Here is a 23,768-nt window from a genome sequence, read left to right as displayed (position 1 = left end):
CTCATGTATGGTGTATCATGTAGTATCTGTTGAATAATAAATCAACAACAATCTTAAAGCCAGTCAACTAACATATAAACACTTAATCTATGAATGTACTGTATTTTTAGCCGACATTAGCGGGCGAGCAACAACTAACAACAACTACTAACTATAAAGTGCAACTTCTACACAAACGAACACATAAACAGAATAAACACTCATCGCTTACTAAACAAAGTTAGTAGCGTGCGTTATCAACATAAATGATGATAAACTCTAAATATGACCTTACGTTGTCATTCACTACGTCACCGTAACGCGCCGAATGACGCACAGAGAACGTAAAAAGAAACGGAAATGCAACGTGATCCGACAAATTAAAAGCATGCATTTCAAAATAAGATAAAAAACGTCACGAACTCTAACGCTTGAAGAATTTTTAATAGTTAGTTAGTTAATAGTTAGTTAATAGTTATTTGATTAATACAGTACTGTATAAAGTACTTTTTTGCTTTTTTCAATTTTTGTACATTTTTGCACATTTTTTAAAAGATTTTTTATTTTGAAATATTTCTTATTTTTCCTGGAAAAAAACGCGAAGTACTAAGACCGCGATATCTGAGACTGCTGTGTGTGTGTGTGTATATATATATATATATATATATATATATATATATATATATATATATATATATATATATATATATATATATATATATATATATATATATATATATATATATATATATATATATATATATATATCTCAAGTTCTTAAAGTGACAAAATGCTGACTTCCCGCAGCCTTTTGAGAGATTTTTTTGTAAGCCTCCTCTTGTTTCCTACCAATATATATGTATATATGTATGTACACATATATATATATATATATATATATATATATATATATATATATATATATATATATATATATATATATATATATATATATTGGTAGGAAACAAGAGGAGGCTTACAAAAAAATCTCTCAAAAGGCTGCGGGAAGTCAGCATTTTGTCACAAGTTTCTCAGGTTTTTGTCCCCATTTTGTACCACATCTGACTTTTAGGACGTTCACAAGTTAAGTTGTTGCACAAGCTGCCATCCACACGTGTGTGTGAGTGTGTCTATTCATCCTGCAGACACACAATCACGCTGACTCACCGGCAACGCCCGCAATTAACACCCGACAGGGTGTGGCACTTTCACACACCATCCACAGAAACCTACACACACATACATGCATAAGAAGCACAAAACACAAGTGACAAACACAAAAATTAGACGCAAGCAACCAAACACTGTAGAAATACACACAAAAATAATTAGACACACATACATGTTAATAAGGACACACCACTCACACATATTCATAGACACGAACACATACAAAAATACAGATGCACATAGACACAAAGAACAACACAAATAATCACACTGACACATGCAAACACACACAAGTGACACACGCACAATTACACACAAGCAAACAAACTTCATAGAAATACACACAAAATAATTACACACACATGCTAATAAGTGAACACTATTCTCACATTCAGACACACAAATGCACACAAAATCAGACGCACATGGACACAAACCTACACAGAGAAACACACACAGAAGAATCACACTGACACATGCAAACACACACACAATACACACAATTACACACAGGCAAACACTAGAAATGTACACAAAATAATTACACACACATTTGCTAAATAAGCACATACTACTTGCACATACTCAGACACGCAAGCACAAAAATCAGACTCACAGAAACACAAACCTACAGAAACACCGCAAATCACACTGACAGATACAAACATACAAACAGTGACACACCAAATTACAAGCAAACATCATAAAAATGCACAGAAAAAGAATTACACGCACACACTGATATGCGCACACTACTCGCACACTCATTCTCAGACACACACACACACACACACAGAAAATCAGACGCACATAGACCTATACAAAAAAAGACACACAAAGATTCAAACTGACGCATGCAAACATTCACAAATATGACACAGTTACACACAAGCAAACACCATCAAGATGCACACAAAATAATTACACACATACACTACTCGCACATACTCAGACACACAAAGAATCAGATTGACATTTGCAAACATACACACACAAGTGACACACACACAATTACACAGAAGTGAACATAGTAAAAATGCACACAAAAAATCCCTCGGACATATTCCGATAAATAAACACACACTAAAAATTAGATGCACTTAAACGCAAACCTACACAAAGAATCACACTGGCACATGCAAACATACACACACACACACACACACACACACACACACACACTAATAAACACACACTACTCGCACATTTCGTCACACAAAGGCATATAAAAAAATCAAATAGACCTGATAAAATCACATAGACACAAACCTACACAAAGAATCACGTCAAACATACGTAAGTGACACACAATTACACACAGGCAATCAAACGCGTCACACAAACGTACACAAAAGTCAAACAGGCAAGCATGCACATAAACACACAAAGAGGTACACAACTACAGAGAATTACGCAAACACATGTGGTGAGATAAAATGCATGCACATACACTCCCCCCACGCTATAAAAACAAACATACACGCAGACACACATGCATATGGCCAGACATACGCAAATGCTCACACACAATCTAACAGGCGGGTAAATGCAGAGACATAGAAAAACACACAACCACACAAAAAAATTGCACACTAGTATACAACCACAGCTCGAGCCTTACACACAACCCTCTCACGTGTACTCACAATCCAAACAATACCCCCTACACGATAGACACAAACACACGTGCACACGCAAATGCACGTACACTAAAAAATGTAAAGACTAACATTTGATGAAAAATAAACGCGCACATAAACACTCACTTACGCGTGTGTCCATTGTACATACACTCCAGCGTGTGTGTGTGTGTGTGTGTGTGTGTGTGTGTGTGTGTGTGTGTGTGAGAGAGGGAGAGGGGGGGGGGGGGGGGGGGGGGGGCTTGAGGGATGGGCGTGTCCCAACCCGTTTGTCGCCTTTTTGAGTTGGCGGGCGCACCTGTTGTAGTGCACTTCACACACTCGCACACACACGCACACAAATACGCGCGCATGGCCACACACGGGTGCTCCGTCAGGTCAGTGGACTTTGCATTTAATTTTCGTACGCTCCAAACAAAAAGAAAATGTATGTTGCGCTCAACTCTACCTGTCTTACCTTAAGCGAGTGTGTGCGTGTATGTGTGTTCGTGCGCGCGCGAACTCGCGCGCTTGTGTTTTGTGGTAAACAAATGGCAAAAGTTGTCGTTGAAAAGGAAAGCAAAAGTCAAGCGGATGTTTTTCTTTTTTCCATTCTCGTCAATTGCAAATATGACACGAATGAGATTGCACCAGTTAGCTCCATTAGCTTGTTAGCATTTGTGTATGAACTGTGATGCAATGTTCCCTCGATACACGGCGGTTCTTTTATCGCGGCTTCACTTTAGCGCAGATTTTGATTTATCAAATTTATTTTCATCGCCAGCTCTCTGGCAAATCATCTTCCTTTGAAGTCAGAAAAAAACATCTCTATTGTGTAAATATTAATTCATGATGGTAACTTTTTTGCAGGTTTATTTTTCTTCCTTTGTACTCAGACCAGATAAAAAATATTTTGATTTATTGTTTAGTTTAACAAAGAATCAAACAAAAATGCAATTTATAAATATTAATATGTTCATAAATATTAATGATTGTACCTATTTTTGCAGGTTTCTTTTTTTGTACGTATATTTTTTCTCCTAAATCAGACCTATCAGACCAAATCAGACCTGTCAGACCAAATCTGTTATTTTGTTTAACAAAAGAATCAAACAAAAGAAAAAAAGGTAATTAAAAAAATACTCTACGTGGAAACATTAATTCACAATTGTAACTTTTTTTTTGCAGGTTTATATTTTAAATATTTTTTTCTCTCTCATAAATCAGACTGGCAAAAAAATATATTTTGATTTCATTGTTTTGTTAAACAAAAGAATATAAAAAATATGCAATTCAAAAAATCCCAACCTCTATGGCATGAGTATTAATTCATTATTGAAACTCCTTTTGCAGAGTTATTTTGTTTAATATTTATTTTCCTCCTAAATCAGACCAGACGGAAAAATATTTAGACTCTAAACTATATATGTACTGTATATGCATTATAATGTCATTAAACAGAATATTAGATTGCAGTATTAATCATCTGGGAAGATTTCATGTCATATTTGAAACCAAATGTTTATGAATAAAATTAGCATTATAAACACAACCACAAAAAACAGCATGAATGACAAATAACAACAAACTAATAATGAATAACATTTTCGGGGTAGGTTTTAAGATCACAACATCACAATGAAGGGTTTTTTTTTGGGTGCATATTTTTTAATAGGTTTCACATCAAAACACCACCCAGAATCATCAAATTGGTGTGTGTGTGTGTGTATACACATATATCATATATATATACACACACACACACACACATATATATATATATATATATATATATATATATATATATATATATATATATATATATATATATATATATATATATATATATATATATATATATATATATATATATACATATAAATATACGTAAATATATATATATATATATAGATAGATAGATAGATAGATAGATAGATAGATAGATAGATAGATAGATAGATAGATAGATAGATAGATGTGAAGTATTTATAGTTTATTAGTAACAAAATGATTACGATTATGAACCTTCATTCTTTATCCTTGCGCTCAGGTTGCTGGTGTGCCAATACTTTTTGTCCAAATGGCGCACCGGTCGGTGTTGCAAAACATGGCTTGTGTTTGCGTTACTGAACAATGAAGCCTGTGGTTTAATGTCCAAAACGTAAAAAGCAAGCGTGACTCATTTATCATTCTTTTGATCAGGGGCGTAGCTAGCTAACTGTTCTGTAGGGTGGCATGGTGAAACAACACCTCAGAGGGTTGGCCATGCATGCGTGAATTATTGTTTATTCACATCATGTGCAACTGGCTTTCCTGAAATCAACCATAGTGCTTTTACTTATATGCAGGTCGAACAATTGGAACAGCAAATAATTAGAATGTTGAATATGCATGCATATATGTGTGTGTATGTATATATATATATATATATATATATATATATATATATATATATATATATATATATATATATATATATATATATATATATATATATATATATATATATATATATATATATATATAGAACATAAAAATAGCGGTCAAATATGTAGGATTGGGGCTGCAGACATTTGGGACATAGTTGGGTGATTAAATCTGCACTGGGTCAAAATGACCTGGAAAAATGATCGCTGTTCCTTGCAAACAAACATAGGGTTAAGTAATGGCAGGGTCAAGGCACGTTCTTCCACATTTCATTCCTTCAGCAACAGGTGGGATCCAGATACATTTGTCATTCCTCCACCGTCTCGTCAAAAGCGCTCCGATAATGCTGCTGACTTTTGACGATGGAAAGTTGCTGGCTGGCTGCTTATCATCCTTTTGCAACCGCAAGGAGTGTTCTTTAATGTTGGCGCACCGCATTGCGCACATAGTGCACATACTCCACTTAATCGGAGCCAATCGAACGGAAAAAAGAAATCAACAACAACTCTCGATTGTGGTGGCGGGTAACGCCCAACGACACAACCACTCTCCAGATCAACTGGTTTTCCTGGCCGCGCATTCCTAGCGAGGCCCGGCTTCACACGTGGCGCCAACGCAGCACGCACACCTCCTTGTTTTTTTGTTTTTTTTTTGCTGACTTTTTCAGGCAGAAAGTAACTCATTCAAAACCAGCTTCATGACTGGCCCTTGTTCTGTCTTTTTCCTCGACATGCCTCAGCAATTTTTGCAGGAAATGTTTCCATCTTGGGGTTTCCCGTCACTACCCGCCTGGAACGCACCCAGAAAAGGAAGAAAAAAATAGCCAGGACAGGTGGAGCGCTTCGGGCAGGGCCATATGAGTCAAAAAAAAAAAAAAGAAAAAAAATCCTGTTCTCCTGTCATTCTGCTATTTTAATTGAAAATCATGAACCCAAGAAACATTTCTGAACAGGTTTGATTTATTATTCGGAAAACGATGATGTATACCGATTTAAAATCAGTTTTAACGTCAACATATCTTCCATAGCTTGTGTGTAACGTCCTTAATTAAATGTCACTATCAAGTCATTCAATCCAAAAGATGTATTTTTACGCATCTTTCCTGAGTGTTCAATCCTAGGTACAGTATATATTCATGTATTGGTATGTCTTTCTTCTTTTCATTTATTGTTATTTATTTATGCACCTATCCTTTTATTTATAGTTGTTTATTTTATTCATACAGCTATTTATTCGTCTATTTAATGTTTTATTAGTTTTTTATTTAGCTATTTTATCAAATTATTTTTTTTTTTTACTATTGTATTCAGGTTTGCATTTATTTGGGTATTTATTCATTGCATTTATTATTTTATTATCATATGCATATGTTGTTTGGATTTATTTATGAATTGTTTTTGTTTTATTTATTCTGACATTCATTTAATGTTCCTCATTTATTTTGTATTTAGCTATTGTTTCTATTTTTTTAGTAATTTATTTATTTTGTTTGGGTATTAACTTTTTCAATCATTATTTTTGCTTATTTTTGATTATTTGATTATGTAATTGTTATTCATTGTAATTATTGTATTTATTTATTTATGTATTATTTATTCTGTATTTATTATTTATGCATTCAATGTTTTTATCTCTTCTTATTTAGCTGTTTTATCTCATTTTAGTCATTTTATTGGGTATTTATTTATTTATTCATTACATTTATTTTTTACTCATGTATTTACTACTTTTATTTATTCGCCTTTGCATTTATTTGGGTATTCTTTATTTATTGATTACATTTATTTTATTTTTACATATGTATATGTTGTTTTAATTTATTGTTTGTATTTATTCACCCATTCATTTGTTCTTTTGTGCTTGATCTTTGTTTTTTTGGCACTACTTCTGGCCGCTGTTGTTATTACATACATAATGAGTAGGATAATGTGGTTTTTAGAGTAGCCAGCTGCAGCAAATCGAAAGCGTTGACCGGTTAGTGGTGATAAAACGGTTGGGGACCGCTGTTGTAAAGCAGTCCTCCAACAGTCTGCCACTTTTGTCAGTTTCACGATTTAGCTCATTTTCGAGTTTGAAAATGACAAACAGATTGAACCAATTCTATTTATTGCCCAACCCTAGAACTGCACCATATAAACTTGGACATGTATCACAAAGAAAACTCACAAAGGCCCACACCTAAAATTAAACAGAAAGGCGACCATTGTGGTCCAATTCTGCCATTTCAACCCCCCCCCCCCCCCCCCTCCCCCGCCCGAAATACACACTAATGATTTTTGTAGTATTCCAACCTCTGGAAATCTTAAAAGAAACATATAAAGCATTTCTATTGGTTAAAGTTCATCAGAAGGACTGAAGTGATCAGTTGGCACATTTTGGCAAATTTTTGTGTGTGTCCTCTCCTAAAGGTGAATTCTCCACGGTGACCCCAGATCCGCGACCATCAATGGTAGGGTGCATTTCCAAAGTCAAAGAGTCACTTTAACTCGTTCTATTTGAATATGTCTGCACCCCCCTTCCCGCAGGCGCATTACTTCAGCCGCCGCAGCCTCTCGGATGTCTTGACGCTGGAGCGTTCGGAACGAGGAGCTTTGGTCATCGCCAACATCGACGATGTGGACGGAGCTAATCAGGAGCTGAAGGAAGGTCTGAATACTGTCCTTCGCTTATGGCCAATACCATGCAATCAAACACATTTTACAGCCCAAAAGCTTACTAGTGGAGTTACTCCTCCGAATGTTGCTCGGTAGCAGAATACTTTACTAATTCAGCCCCCAAATCGCGGCCATTTTTGCAGCATGGACTTTGGTTTGGAGTTTTCCAAGTCCGGCAACTCAGCTTTTGTAGTTTTTGGAACGTATGCCCCTCAACCAGTTTTACTTCGGGACATGACATTTGCTCACTATGTTTGTTATGAATAGACCCACAAAAAAAAATCTCAACAAGCAAACAGACACAGGAAGCCATTTTGCTTTGACTCCATCCCTTCCCCCTGACCTGTTGGGTAAATTCAGCCTCTGATCCCTATTTTTGACTGGCTTTTGAACATAAACTCTTGTTTGTAATTCTATCGCGTGGATGTAACAAAATGTTTTTTTTAAGGACACGGGAAGTCTGCCATTTTGGTTTGAAGCTTCCGTTTGAGTGTTATTTTGTCCATGTTGTCAGGTATCCTTGAAAATAAACCTCTACTTTAGATTTTTGCCACTCAATTTGAACTGCATATGCTAGCAATAAAGAACAAAAGAAAATATCCGCCAATTGGTTTTTGTCAATGCTTGTGGGCAGACCATGGCAGTGAGCTTTTCCAGGTGTCCCTCAAAGTCAGACTCCTCTGAGGGATTTTGTCCTCTGATGGATCTTGTCCCAAATTGGTTTTGAATAACACAAATGTCCATTTGGGCCCCTCAGGTGATGAGGTCGTCGGGGCGACCATCAAGTTCGACCAACTGTCCAAAGAGGAGGTGATGGGCGTCTTGAAGGTGATGGAGACATACGATGACAGAGTCCAAGTTCTGACCAAGAATAACCTGAGCAAGAGTATGGGGAATCTAGACCAGTTTGGAGTCAACCCTGAAACGGTAAAGTAGTCACGTCATCGACGACATTTTTGCTAGTGATTGACATCCCTGCCACCCCAAAAGTTTGGAAATGTCTTTATTCAGGTCTTCTAGATGAAATTGTTCAATTTGTAGGGAAGGGGAGCGGTCACTGTTAGAGAGCTTCACCTCGAATCAGTCTCCAACTTCATTTAAACTTCAGATGAAGTGACACGACCCTTATTCTTACTGTCCTCAGATGCTGCATGATTCTTACAACAAGCTTTACAACGCCAAAATCAAGCGCTTCATGCGTAAGGATTTGTCGGATGGTGATAGTCTGAGAGACTTTGTGCAGACACTCCCTCGCGCTGGCCAGATCAAGACCAAGCAAGACTCGGACTTACCTCGTCTGGGGGTGGACTTTGGACGCCTGAGTCCCGGCAGGTTGGTCAGGCATTTCAGCGCAGACTCCGAGGCCAGTCACGGCGTCTATGCGACGGGAGCCTGGGTGCAGGGGGCCAACCTCAACCTCCCACCCAATAGGCGGGTTCAGGCGAGTTCTCACAGTCGGTCGGTCAACGCCAGTCTGGAGAGGGCTAACGCCGGACTTGTCTCATCAATTTATCCCAATGGAGACGACGTGGACGCTGCAATGGTTCTCGAAGGCGCTGACAGGAAATTCCAAACGTATGACCTGTCTAACGGTGATGCAGAGTTTGATCTGGGTGGTCATGACGTATCACCCAGAATGCATATGGCCGGGTTGTCATCAAGACTACATGAGCCTCATCTGGACCTGAACGGTCGCAGTGGCGGATTGGGTCTTCATGAGTCCACATTGGATCTTGCCGGTCCTTCGGGTGACCTTGACATCCAAGCACCCAGGGTCAGGGGCGATTTTAGCGGGTCGAATGTTCACCTCCAAGGGGGTGCTGTGCCCATCCCAGCAGTTCGCTCCAAGGTCCCCTCCGGAAAGTACAAAGCCCCTAAGTTCTCCATGCCGAAGTTTGGTTTACCAACCGTTGAGGTTCCAGACTTTGATGAGGACCTGGACATTTTGAGACCAGACCTCAGACTCTCCAAGCCAAACATCGAAGGTCTGGAGACCACTGGCTGGAGTGTGAAAAGTCCAAAGATAGACAGTGATTTTGATGGGCCCAACTTGGACCTCAAAGCTCCCAGGTTAGACATGAATGCTCCAAACATGCCGAAAGCAGGGATGCCTAAATTTAGCCGGCCAAGCCTTAAAGGACCTGAGATTGATGGACACTTGGATGGCCTGGACATGGACATCGATGCACCCAAATTCAAACTCAATGGTTCAAGCGCTGATTTAGGGATGCCAGATGTTGATATTGATGGAAAGTTCATAAGTCCAAATATGAATATGCCTAATTATGATCACATTGGTCCCAATCTTGACCTCAGTATTCCAAATCTCCGAAGCGGAGTCAGTGGACCTGATTTTAAAACACCCAAACTCGGTCTCAAGGCACCAAAATTGCACCTAGAGGGCCCAGATTTGGACCTGCCATCTGGGAAAGTGAACATGCCAGAGCTTCATGGCCCTGACTTGAAACTAAAAGCTCCAAAGCTCAAAGGTGGCATCGATGGCTCAGACTGGGACGCAAACCTTAGAGCTCCAAAGTTCAAAGGTGGCATTGATGTCCCAGATTGGGACGCAAACCTTAGCGCTCCCAATTTGGATTTAATCTCACCAGATGTTGACCTGCCAAATGCCAAAGTAAACATGCCCATATTCAAGAATCCTAAATTTAGTCGCCCAAGCCTTAAGGGTCCTGACCTTGATGCAGACTTGGATGGTCTGGACATGGACATGAACGCACCCAAATTAAATCTCAAAGGCCCCAATGCTAATGTGGAGAGACCTGATTATGATCTCAGTGGTCCGAAACTTGGCTTCAAGTCTCCTGACCTGGACCTCAGTGGCCCAAATGTTGGAGGAGGGTTAAATGCACCGGATGTTAAGACACCTAAATTTGGGCTTAAGACCCCCACACTGGACATCAAAAGCCCTAATTTGGACCTACCAGACATTCATACCCCAAACCTGAACTTGAAAGCTCCAAAGTTAAATGGTGGTATCCATGGCCCTGATTTAGACTTGCCAAATGCCGACCTTAAAGCACCCAAGTTAGAAATGAAAACTCCAGAGGTCAACATTGGCTCACCAAAAACCAAATTTAAGTTTCCAAAACTCAAGATGCCAAAATTCAAACGCCCAAGCCTCAAAGGCCCTGACCTCGATGCAGACTTTGATGGTCTAGACATGGACATCAGTGCACCCAAAGTTAAAGTCAAAGGTCCCAAACCTGATTTAGGAATGCCGAGCGTTGATATTGATAGAAAATTCCAAAAGCCAAACATGAGCATGCCTGATTTGAATCTCAACAGTATGAAAATAGATGGTCCTAACCTAGACCTCAAATCTCCTAACCTGGACCTCAGTGGTCCTAATGGTGGATATAATGCACTGGATCTGAAAATGCCCAAACTCAACTTCAAAAGTCCCAAACTAGACCTCAAGGGGCCAAATTTCCCTGATCTGAATGATCCAGATCTAAATGTGAAGGCTCCAAAGATAAAAGGTGGTCTCAAGACCCCCACACTGGACATCAACAGCCCTAATCTGGATTTGCCTGATCTTCAGGGTCCAAACCTCGACCTGAAAGCTCCGAAGATCAAAGGTGGCATTAATGGCCCCGACTGGGACTTGCCTAAGGCAGATCTTAAAGGTCCCAAGGTGGATCTGAAATCTCCTGACATCAACATGGGTTCACCAAAAGCAAAACTGAAGATGCCCAAATTAAAGATGCCCAAACTTGGTCGTCCGAGCCTCAAAGGTCCTAACATCGCTGGAGACTTGGATGGCGCTGACATGGGCATAAACACACCAACTTTAAAACTCAATGGTCCCAATGCTGATCTTGATATAGACGGAAAGTTCAAAAAGCCAAACTTGAACATGCCAAATTTTGAGCTCAATGGTCCTGACCTAGACCTTAAATCTCCTGACCTGGACCCTAATCTCCGCGGTGGAATAGACGCACCGGATCTGAAAATGCCAAAACTCAACTTCAAAAGTCCCAAACTAGACCTCAAGGGGCCAAATTTGGACTTGCCCGATCTGAAGGGTCCAAATGCAAATGTAAAAGCACCAAAGATAAAAGGTGGCATTGACGGTCCAGACTTGGACTTGCCCAACGCGGACTTTAAAGCCCCCAAGTTAGATCTGAAAACTCCAGACCTCAACATTGGCTCACCAAAAGCTAAATTGAAGTTTCCCAAGCTGAAGATGCCTAAATTGAGACGCCCAAGCCTTAAAGGTCCAGACCTTGATGTTGATCTAGATGCTCCAGATCTGGACATCAACACTACAGATGTCAAACTCAAAGGTAGAAAACCTAACTTAGATCTTAATGTTGGCGGAAAACTCAAAAAGCCAAATTTGAATATGCCGAAATTGGACCTGAGGAGCCCCAATTTGGACCTGAATGTGCCAAAGTTAGACCTCGATGCTCCAGACTTGGACTTCAGGGCTCCAGACTTAAACCTGAAAGCTCCAAAACTCAAAGGTGGACTTAACATCAATGGTCCTGACGTCAACATAGGCTCACCAAAAGCCAAAATGAAAATGCCCAAAGTCAAACTTCCCAAAGTCAATCTACCCACCCTCAACAAACCAGACATCGATGGTCCGGACTTTGACATCGATGCGCCAGACTTGGATATGGGAAAACTGTCGGGCAAATACAGGAAGCCAAATTTGAAAGTTCCGGATGTGGAGCTGTCAGGGCCGAATGTTAGGTCGCCAAAGTATCACGGGAAGGTCAATGGACCCAACCTTGACGTGAACGCCAAAGTGCCAAAAGTTAAAGGATCTTGGGACAACCCGAAAGCAGATCTACCACACTTTGATGTCAAAGCCCCGAGCATGGACAGGGACGCCCCAAAAGCAAAATACAAAAAGCCTCACGTGAAGATGCCCAAAGGGTACGAGGTGGACCTGAATGGAGGTGTGCAAGATCCAGACCTCAGTTTCCCTGATGTGAGAGGTCCAAATCTGAAGCCAACAATGCCATATTTAGACATGGATGACATCGACCTCAACGGACCGGATGCAAGTCTTTCAGCAACCAACGACAAACTCAGAACGCCTGATCTGGACGTGGACCAGCCATTGCTTAAATTCAGAAAGGCGTTGCACGGCGGCTCGGGTGTGCCGCTGCCCGGGCTGGACTTGGATCAGGACTTGACTCATCCTGGCGTTGATTGGAGGTCCTCGATGGACACCGACTTGGGCCGCTTTGTGGATTTCACACGTACGGACCTCAACATTGACGACTTCACCGGGAAGGAGCATGTCCACAGAGGCAGAGGGTCCGACCTAGACTACCAGCTGCCCTCTACCTCCGCCGGAGTCACGTCTGACCTGAGGGTCTCCCGGTTCAGCGGTGCCACCCTGAACGCTGACTCCATTTTGTATCCCAGCCACGCCGTCAAGACCGCTCACACTTTGAGCGATGGCCGCTGGTCATATTCGCAACCGAGAGTTCCCGATACCTCAGACGGATACTTGGTAACGACTTTCCCCACGCAGGAAGGAAGTCGGGACGAGCCCAGGCAAAAGTACGGCGCGCTCGGAGGCCTTAACTTCGGCTCCGGTGACGTCAACCTGGAGGTTCCCGATCACGACGTGGTGAAAAGTTCCACGTTCCTCATCTCCAATCTCGTTTAGTAACAGTGCCGCAAAAGCTTTACTGTTCATGCATGACAACACTAAAAAAAGACTCAAAAAGATTTTGTTTCACTGGATGCTTGTTTACCGTTCTGGTTAGTTTTACGCAATGCAATATTATATTTTTCAGATGTGTGATAATTTTTAGAAATTTTTGCTGATCCGTCATCCTTCTTGGTTGCTGGTTACATTTTAAACTAAAATGTAACCATCCGTTTGAGGGTTTGTCATTTTATTTGACTTGCGCTTCCATCATTGTTACTTCCAAGGTGGGAATTTTACCAATTCTTTTCTGGTCCGTCGTTTGTTGGCAAAATGGGCCCAATTAATGGGGACCCCCCGCGAAAAGTAAAACCTGCGAAGTAGCGCCCCAATTTTTTAAATTTAAAAGCATATATATATATATATATATATATATATATATATATATATATATATATATATATATATATATATATATATACACACACATTTGCATTTTTTTATGTGAAAGGTCTCTATGCTATACATATTATTTAAGACAAATATTACTTCAGTACACATATTTACTTAAACCTTACATGATTAAACCTTGAACACTGTACAGTGAGTGAGCAGTTAGACCTTTCCTTGGAAGTCTCGTGCAGCTGCGGTCATATTAGCAGCGGCCCTGACACTGAATCAAAGTCTAATCTGCACATGATCAAACATGATAACAATGGAGGGTTTACACTTGAAATACCATTTTATTTTAAAAGAAATCTAGGAAAGAGATTTCCAACGGCGCAAATCATTTAAAATTTAAGCAATAATGTGTACTGCAGTAGTTTCACGTCCAAGGAGGGGAAAAAAAATCTCCTTTTGACAGCTTGTTTTTTTTTATTTGTCGTTGTTGGCAAACCTGTTTTTAGATTTCCTAACATTTGTCGGCAAATCTTTTTGGATTTCTTGTCTTTCGTCGTTTGCTCAAGTTTTCCGAGTTCTTGTCATTTGTCAGCAAAATTGATTTTTTTACAAATTCCCATCATTTGTCCCTCGTCGGCAGAACTTTTTATTCATTGCGTTTATTTTATTATTGTATGCATATTTTATTTTTAGATTTCTTGTCATTCATCATTGGTCGGCAATTTTTTTTTATTTCTCGTTGTTCATTGGTGAACCTTTTTTATATATTGTCATTCTTTATCAAAAAAAAAATTGATTTTTCATCATTCGGCATTTCTCTGCAAAACTGATATTTTTCGACATTTGTCTGCTAAAGTTTTTCTGATTTCTTGTTATTCCTAATTGATCGGCAAAACCTTTTTTTTATTTCAAATAATTCAGCAGCAAAACTGATTTTTTTTTAAATTTCTCCTCAAATGAAACTATCATTGGAAAAAAAATTGACCTTGACTTCAACTTAACTTTAGATTTTTCATTTGTTGTTCATCTCCAAAACATTTTTGAGATTTGTCAGCATTCGTCACCAAAACTTTTTTAGATTTCTCATTTATCGTTCGTCAAAACATTTTGGGGATTTGTTATCAATCATCAGCAAACCTTTTTCCTGATGTCTTTTGTCCTTTGTCTGCAAAACCTTTTTTTGATTTCTTGTTATTCGTCGGCAAAGTCATTTAAAAAAAAATCTCGTTATTTGTTGTTTATCAACAAAACAGATTTAAAAAAAATTCTTGTCACTCACCATCATTTGTCATTATGCGTCATTTATTGGAAAAAAATTGTTTGTTGGCAAAACATTCGTATTTTGTCATGTTTATTGTGACAGGTAATGGCGAGTGGAGGCAAGGAAGGGGAACCAAAAATGCAGGAAAACTGAGAAGAACTGACTCAAAAAAATGAAGGTTTAAAAATAAAACAGGGCAGGAACAACCAGCAACAGAAAAATGAACAAAGCAGCAACAGAACCAGGAGGTAAAGTAAACTCACAGGGAACGGCAAGGTGGCAGCATGACAGCAAAGACAAAAAAAAAAAAAAAGCAATCAATGACCTGACAAGAACTTAATGCAAACTGGGGACTTAAATAAACTTCACACTTAACGAGGGAACACGTAACAGCTGGGGGGGGAGACGAAAGGCAGGGAAGCTGATTGGGCGACACGGAAGGCAGGTAAACAGGCAGGTGGACAAGGTAAGGCTAACGCGACACAGACAGGAATGGAGCCGCAAGGAAAACTAACATGAACCTAAGAAATTGAACAAAACCAAACACAACCCAAAAAAACAACAAAACCCAACCAAACATGACACATTTTCATCATTTGTTGGCAAAACTTTTTTTGTTGTTGTCATTCTTCGTTCATCTTGAAAAAAATGTTGTCGTCATTCTGTGTTCATCAGCAAAACCATTTTTAGATTTCTCATTCATCATTTGTCGGCCAAACTTTTTCAAAATCTTGTCTTTCGTCATTTGCAAAAGTTTTTTGTGGATTTCTCATCAATCGTGGGCAAAGGTTTGATTTCTTGACATTCATTGGCAAATCTTTTTTATTTCTCGTCATTCGTTCATCAGCAAACTTTTTTTTAATGACTCATCATTAGTTGGCAAAACATTATTTTGATATCTTGTAATTTGTTGGTCAATTTTTCTTTTTTTTTTAGATTTATTCTCATTCACACCTTTTGGGGGTTTACCTAAAGAATTTCTCAGTTGTTCTGGTTTTTATGCTTTTTTTTTTTCATTATTTTGACTACATTTTACTTTGCTGTCATTTTTCTCATCTTTAGAATTTCTTTTGACTTGCCTACTTTTTTTGGAATATTTGCCCGTAGTGATTCGATTGGATCTTTTTAAGTATTGAAATAGAATAGAATGGTGAAAAGATGAACAATTTTGTTTTTGAATATTATTGGTGATGTTTGTATGTAAATAAATCATTTGTATATTTATCTACACTGTATGAAATGTCACGTGGCTCAAGGTTGCTTGCCTTCCACCACTATTAAGAATGAAAAAATGAAAACCAATACAAAATGTAAATATTAGCTGCTTTCCAAAAATAAAAAAGAACATGTATCACATGGTTGTTTCTTTTCCTCTTTATTATGGAGGAGCTTAATATTAAAATGCACACATCATTTAAATACGTTGTTGCTTTTTTTTTTTTTTTTTAATCTCAAAATAACGTTTTTTTTGCCTCTATGCTTCATTCAATCCGGAGTTTGGAAACTGATTTTGCTGGACGGCAACCTCATGTTAAACATGCAAAACATTACTGTCCAAAATATCCTCACTATTAATCATAAAACAATAACATTACTACAGTATTAATCAAAAAACATTTTCCTTTGTAAAAAAAAAAAAATCACCTAATTTTTATATTTTACATTACAAAATCATCTCGCGGCCGGATTAACCTCGTTCGAAGGCCAGTACCGGCCTGTATGTTTGTCACCACAGGTCAACAATAACATTTGCCACTGAGAGTTAGTAAAAAAATAAAATAAAAAAAATCAACATTCCAATGTGATAAAAGTTAATACGTTTTTTCTTTTTTTTATCTATAAGCAAATTTTCAGTTTATTAACTGGGACAATCTTCTTTTGACTGGTGAATTGGATTATGGCAATGAACTAATGAAGATTCATGATTTATTTTCTTTGCATTCGACATGTAACTTATTAATATAATGAATTCGTGACGATGCACTTGCAGAAAAAAAACGCATTCAATTTTGCTGCGGGTTGATGTTGACAAATGACAAATCGCATTAGTGTGACGTCACAGTCGCCATCTCCATCACGCGAGAGCTGGTGAAATTTAAATCCATTAACGGTTAAACGACTCTGAAGTTTCACCAGCTCTCGCGTGGTGGCGAATGTGACGCCATAATAATGCGATGTTTCAATCTGTACGACATCAACGCGCGACCAAGCAGGCTCAAATTCCCCTTGAACGATTGTTCCGATCCAATTATTAACCCAGCCAAACACCGACCAAAATGTTTTTGCGTTTATCACTGCTGCTTTGCGGAAGAGGAGCCACAAAGCGCGTAAGTTTATTTTGATTTTGTTTTAATCGTGATGACAACTAGCGACTGTCGGATTCCACTCATTTCCTACTTTAAAGTTCAGCGTTCAGATTGAAACTTAAAAAAATGTGTTAGGGTTTTAAATTAGGTTTAGTGTGTTAAAGTAGGGTTTGAAACTAGTTTTAGGGTCTTAAACTTGGCATGGATTTTATAAGTAGGCATTTAAAGTAAGGTCAGGGTTCGAAGCTAAGGTTAGTGTTTCAAACTAGGGTTAAACCCTCAAAACGAGTGTGGGTTAATAGGGTTTTCAATGTAGGATTTCAAACTACACGAGTGTTAGGATTACAAAGTTTGCTTCAAAACAAGGGATAGTTAAGATTTTAACGTACAGTTTAGAATTTGTGTTAGGGTTTCAAACTATGCATATTCTTAAAATAGGCTCAGGGTTTCCAGTTAGGGTTAAGATTTCAAAATAGGGGTAGGGGTTCATCCCTGTCTTGGTTCCAAAAGTTTTTTTTTTGTTTTTTTTTTGGCATGGTTCGGGTTCGACTTATTTGTGTGCTGTAGCAGGGGTCCATTCCAGAAAGCGGGTTTGAGTGTCTTAACCCTGAGATGAGGGGAAACTCTTGAGTTTTCCGTTCCAGAGAGGTGACTTAAACTCTGAGTCTGTGACTGCAGGAACTTACTCTGTGAACCTAACCTGCTTCCTGACAGTTTGTCCCTGTCTCTTCCCTCCTGTTGAACTAAGAAACATAGGGTGATCGTTTATCCGAAATTCTGTCTATTGAAGCGGAATTAATTCGGAGAGCCTTGCGTCAAGCGAGAGTTTTCTGACCACGGCTCGATATTTTGTAATTTCCGGATTAATATTTAATTTAATGTTACCGTTTTTGATCTAACTCCATAATTGATCTAACCAACATTCTCTGGCCACAAATTTGTAATATCACACACCGTGGATGTGCTTTGCGCTGCTTCACGTTGTTTTTTTTGCAAATTGCTGTTTTCTTTATAATACATCAAGTATTCCCAACTACGGACTTCTGCCGAACGGGAATTCCCAAGCCCGGTAAAAAAAAACAACAAAAAAACGTATGCATTAATTTTTCTACAATTAAATTACTTTACCGAGTCACTCCTTGCAACGGAACTTCCGGTATCCGGAATGCGGAACCTATTCGGAGGACGCTATAGCTAAATCAGTGCAAATGAACGCAGAGGAGTTGAATGACTGTTAAACAAAGATAAAATGCATGGAAAAAACAAATTGAATCACTTACAAGAGATAATGACGACATTAAAAGTCGTCTGATAAACCAAGAGATATAAAAGGTGTTGGAAACTTCGCATTAAAGGGAAAAAGGAGAAAAAAAAATGAAAATCAGAGCAGAAGTGGTGGAGCTTCTGGGCAGGATTGCTCCTGACCTGAGTCAGGGAAATTTAAACGACAAACATGCAACGGTATGAGTTTGGAGCCAAGCGCGGGTGAAGGCTGGTGCCGCTGTCTTTTTAATTTTTTCCTCTGCGTGCATTATATATTTTTGACCCGCTGTTACGATATGGAGCACATAGAAGTTAGGAATCAACGAAAGTCAGGGAAATTTAAACGGCAAACATGTAACGGTATGAGTTTTGAGCCAAGCGCGGGTTAAGGCTGGCGCCGCTGTCTTTTTAATTTTTTCCTCGGCGTGCATTATATATTTTTGACCCGCTATTACGATATGGAGCACAAAGAAGTTAGGAATCAACGAAAGTCAGGGAAATTTAAACGGCAAACATGTAACGGTATGAGTTTGGAGCAAAGCGCGGGTGAAGGCTGGTGCCACTGTCTTTAATATTTTCCTCCACGTGCGTTATATATTATTGACCCGCTGTTACGATATGGAGCACAAAGAAGTTACGAATAAACGAAAGTCAGGGAAATTTAAATGACAATCATGAGTGTGGGGCCACACACTCTTAAGTCCTCAAAAAAAAAAAAAATCGTGTTGGGCCTGCAAATCAAGTTAATTAATCGCGCAGGGCCGGGTTGGCTTTAATACCCTCGGGCAAGGTCGGTTTCAACTGGATTTTTTAGGCATAGTATAGTTTATGCAGTCAGCACATGATTTGATCCATATATAAGGCGCACCGGATTACAAGGCGCACAGTCAACTTTTTTATAAAAAAAATCAGGCTTTTGGGTGCGCCTTATGGTGCGGTGCGGAAAATACGGTATACTTGAACATTATTGTTTTTAACATTTATGCAGTGTCCTTTAATGTTAAATGAATACTGCATTAACTTATGCATTGACTCGGGCAGCAATTGTCTCCCATGCCGATTGTCTCTCCTTAGCCGCTGCGGCAGTGTTGCTTTTTTTTTTTTAATATCTGTTCATACTCACCATAAGCACGCACTAGTACTTCCAGTTCTAGTGGAGGGAAATAAGTTGATCGTTTTTTGGTTTCATTTGCCATAGTGACTCGTAGTATCGGTGCTCCATTGATGATGGCTTTTTATTGTCGTCATGCACATGCTTAACTCAGGGTGAACATTCTCAGAGTTGATTGAATTAACGCAGATCTAGCAGTTCTAGAACCAAAAATGCAAATTTTCCCATCTCGGGGTAAGTCAACTCAGATCTCAGGGTTAAACTCAGAGTTTGTTGAACTCACTTTTGGAATGGACCCTTGGTGTCCAAAGTTCCAATGTGCATGTTTTTGTTTTTCAAGTGTGTGACGTCGTTGGCTGGCGAAAACGTTCTTCCGCCAAACTTGCTGCTACCTGCCAACCTGCAAGATGAACCAAGACCCAGTGAGTCCTAACCCGAACAGTCGTCTCGCGAGCGGACGCCGAACAACCGCCAAAGTTATTTTGTCTCTAGGGCGGCCGCCTCCCCCACCCGATTGCCCGCTGCCCCTCCTCAGGCATTGCCAGGCCGACATTCCCGCCCACCTCAGCGCCGTGCGTGTGTGGGTAGACGCGCTGGAAGGACAGGACGCAGAGCCGTTGGGCTTGGCCGAGCTGCATCCCGACGTCTTCTCCGTCGCACCCAGGTTAGTCCGCCGTCACCGAGCGCGCTGAGGCAAAAGCCTCGGTTTTTGATGTTTGCCTTTTTGTTCTTGGCAAGACTGGACATCCTGCACAGCGTGGAAGTCTGGCAGAGGAACTACAAACGCATCGTAAGCCATTGCCTCAGTCCCTGCACCTGCATTTCCTGTTCCTGCATTTTCTTTCTGCTCTTGTGATATCTCAGCTCACAGGAATGTCCTTTTTTTGGTTGTTGGGTTTCACCTCATTTTCTGTTCCTACACATTATGTGTTTTCATCTTGTTTTTGTGACGGTCTCCATTTAAGTTCTTATTCTTGTGTAGTTCCTGGTTCAACTCCTGTTCCTGCATGGGCTCTCTAACTTTCTGCTCCGATGATGTCTCACTCACAGAATGTCCTTTTGTTGTCGGTTTTCACACGATATCCTATTCCTGTATATTATGTGTTTCCATTTTTAGTGACTGTCTCCAGTTTAGTTCTTATTACTGGCTCATCTTCTGTTCCTGCATAGGTTCCGCTAACTTTCTGCTCCTATGATGTGTCACTCACAGAAATATCGTTCCTTTGTGTGTTTTTGGTTCTCACCACATTTCCAGTTCGTGTGAATGGTCACTTCCTCTTCATGTGTGGTCCTGGCTCACTTCCTGTTTATGCACATGCACCACGAACATTCTCTTTGTGTGACGTTTCAGCTGAAAGGAATTTATGCTTCTTTTCCTTTTGTGTCTGTTTTGACCCCATTTCTTTTTCCTGCGTATTGTCACTTCCTTTTCTTGCATGCTCAGTGAGCTGACTTCTTGTTCCTGCATGATCGCAGCACGATTTTGGGTGGTGTAATCTGTCAAGTTCTTGTTCCTGTAGTAGCAGCGATTTTGGGACAGACTCTGCTCCTGTGCTGAATGTGTATGTGTGTGAGATAGAGCCATGCCAACACCAAGGTCAGGTCGGAGGTGCGGGGCGGGGGCCGAAAACCTTGGAAGCAGAAGGGCAGTGGGCGCGCTCGTCACGGCAGCATACGTTCACCCCTGTGGAGGGGAGGTAAGCCCTCATTTTTTTCTGGGGGAGGGGGTCCGGTGACCATTTTGATTTTCTAAGCTGACGTGATGTCATCAGGGGGTGTGTCCCACGGTCCCCGGGGGCCCACCAGCTACTACTACATGTTGCCCATGAAGGTCCGCGTTCTGGGGTTGAAGGTGGCCCTGAGTGCCAAGGTGGCCCAGGTAAAGGACAATGTCCTGTGGAGTTATGAGCTGAAGTCAGGCCGTCTTGCGGTTTCCCCTTCCGTCTAGGGTTTTTTTCATGTCGTGGATTCGCTGGACATCCGGAGTCCGGACTCGCGGGACCTGCTGGACGCCATCAAACTCAAAAACTGGGAGGAGTCGCTGCTCATTGTGGATGTGTAAGCAAGTCCTATTCTTTGGAACCTTGAACCTTGAAAATCTACTAGTGGTTTGGACCTTCTGAAACTGATGTGATTTTGTTCCAACTCCCTTTAAGAGGTGACAGCTTTCCCGAAAACATCTTGAAGGCCACAGAGACTCTTAAGACCGTCAACCTCATTCCGGCTCTCGGTAAGAGTAAAGTTGTTACTTTACTTCCTACTTGTCCCTCTTCCTGACTTTTTAAATATATATATATATATATATATATATATATATAAAATTCATTTTCAAATAATCAAAAATATTTATAGCTGGCAGGGAACAGAGCTCAGTAGGACAACAATTGCAGTAATTCCCCCACCAGATTGGATTCGCAGGTCAAGTAGCTGGTATTAAAAGATGTAAACAAAAACCAAAACAAAACAAAAAAAATTTCAAAGTAAACCCTTCCCACCTGTCACCGCATTAATGCAATATTCTCACAATTTGCCATATTCACAAAGATGTAACCACATCATAGCACATTCTTTTCAAAGGGCTGCATATAACTGCATGAAACGAACGGACCCATGTGCTCTCAAATGCCTTAAGATTGTTTCAGGAAAGCCTTATTTTTTCTAGTTTTAGGCAAGACATGACATCCTGCAGCCAATGTGAATGCAGGACTGGGATCCTTCCACTTGAAAAGAATGGCTCTGCGTGCTATGAGTAAAGTGAAGGCCTGACCGTATTTCGTCTTGGCGCTCACTTCTACATAATCCTCCAAAACACTAAAGAGAGCCAATACAGGGTTTGATTCCCATCTCTTATGGAATACCTGTACAGTGGGTACCTGTGGAATTGTAATGCGAATTCGCCATATGGCAAGCAATCCAAACCAATGTTAAATAGCAAATGCGTGTAAAAACATAAAACATTGCATATACATATTAAAAATTTGTATCAAATGATATAGAGAGTGCTAATTATATATAATATACAGTGGGCCCCCGTGTTACGACCTTATTCCGTTCAGTGGCTGGGCTCGTAACTTGAATTCGCCGTATGACGGGCAATCCAAACCTAGGTTAATTAGTGAATGCGTGCAACGCGTGCAAAAACCTTAGGTAAAAACATCACGACTTTATACACATATTAAAAATTAGTAACATAATCTACTGTACAGTTAAATTACATAAATATACAACGGAAAAATGACATTTACCTTTGGGGTGACGTGACTTGAGCTGGTGGTGGGTGAAGGTGGAGGGGAGCAGAGACGAACCCGCAGAATTTTTTTTTTTTTTTCTTAAACGAGAACTTTTTTTAAACAATGACTTTTTTTGTTTTAACGAGAACATATCACCAGCGATTTCCTTCTCTTTAATCCATAATAGAAGAAGCCTCTCCATTTTGTTGTTGACCGAGGTCCGTCCCCTGGCAAGGAAAATCATGCCCTTAGAAGACTTGCTTGCTTTAATAGCTTCCTTGTTCTTGAGAATTGTACCGATTGTCGAGCGGTTACGGCCATACTCACTAGCAAGGTTAACTATGCGTGCGCCTCCTTTTTATTTTTTTATTATCTCCTGCTTCGTTTCTATTGTCATCATCCTCTTACTTCTTCCTATACCGCCACTTTTAATTTTAGAAGTCATGTCTAACAGATAAAAGTTTGTCTTCACAACACACTGACCAGCTCGTGCCATCAAGCAAGATGAGGGAGTTCGGCCAATAGCATACCGGCATTTCTGTGATTGATGTGACGCCGGCCAATAGCATATCCGCATCTCCGTGACTGCCTTAATTGACCAGTAGCATATGGGCATTTCCGTGACATGCAAGAAAAGTTGTTTTTGTTGATGCAACAACGCGAAAAAAAATAGTGCGGACACACTGACCACCATGTTGGATGGTTCGTAAGACGAAA

At 39.9% G+C, this 23,768-nt stretch overlaps 2 protein-coding genes across 3 annotated transcripts in view; both read left to right on the top strand.

Moving 5' to 3' along the window:
* Nucleotides 1–3,083: 3,083 nt before the first annotated feature.
* On the top strand, nt 3,084–16,497 carry LOC148420633 (uncharacterized). 2 transcript variants are annotated; one of them, XM_088420505.1, is made up of 5 exons: nt 3,084–3,166; nt 7,604–7,644; nt 7,721–7,841; nt 8,607–8,776; nt 8,994–16,497. In XM_088420505.1, the coding sequence occupies exons 2-5, from the start codon at nt 7,642–7,644 to the stop codon at nt 13,494–13,496; spliced, it is 4,797 nt and encodes a 1,598-aa protein (XP_088276631.1). In that variant the 5' UTR covers nt 3,084–3,166; nt 7,604–7,641; the 3' UTR covers nt 13,497–16,497. The 2 variants fall into 2 exon arrangements, with proteins under 2 accessions (XP_088276631.1, XP_088276632.1); XM_088420506.1 differs by lacking the exon at nt 3,084–3,166 and having other exon boundaries at nt 7,507–7,644.
* An 809-nt stretch (nt 16,498–17,306) lies between these two features.
* mrpl4 (mitochondrial ribosomal protein L4) overlaps nt 17,307–23,768 on the top strand; it is an 8,217-nt gene continuing 1,755 nt past the window's right edge. The window contains exons 1-8 of the mRNA XM_088420564.1: nt 17,307–17,468; nt 20,162–20,243; nt 20,314–20,485; nt 20,560–20,611; nt 21,401–21,518; nt 21,594–21,700; nt 21,770–21,879; nt 21,978–22,051. Of these exons, the coding sequence (XP_088276690.1) occupies nt 17,418–17,468; nt 20,162–20,243; nt 20,314–20,485; nt 20,560–20,611; nt 21,401–21,518; nt 21,594–21,700; nt 21,770–21,879; nt 21,978–22,051 (766 nt within the window). The 5' untranslated portion in view covers nt 17,307–17,417. The remainder of the gene's footprint in view (nt 17,469–20,161; nt 20,244–20,313; nt 20,486–20,559; nt 20,612–21,400; nt 21,519–21,593; nt 21,701–21,769; nt 21,880–21,977; nt 22,052–23,768) is intronic.

This window comes from Hippichthys cyanospilos, chromosome 7 (genome assembly GCF_059441005.1).
Source record: "Hippichthys cyanospilos isolate Australia breed blue-spotted pipefish chromosome 7, RoL_Hcya_1.0, whole genome shotgun sequence".
Lineage (NCBI taxonomy): Eukaryota > Metazoa > Chordata > Actinopteri > Syngnathiformes > Syngnathidae > Hippichthys > Hippichthys cyanospilos.
This window is presented reverse-complemented; position numbering and strand designations above follow the sequence as displayed.

Excerpts from the sequence above, each read along its gene's own strand:
- LOC148420633 (XM_088420505.1), top strand. Across the intron at positions 7,842-8,606 it reads TAATCAGGAGCTGAAGGAAG|GTGATGAGGTCGTCGGGGCG; the intron begins GTCTGAATACTG and ends TGGGCCCCTCAG. Across the intron at positions 8,777-8,993 it reads TTGGAGTCAACCCTGAAACG|ATGCTGCATGATTCTTACAA; the intron begins GTAAAGTAGTCA and ends TACTGTCCTCAG.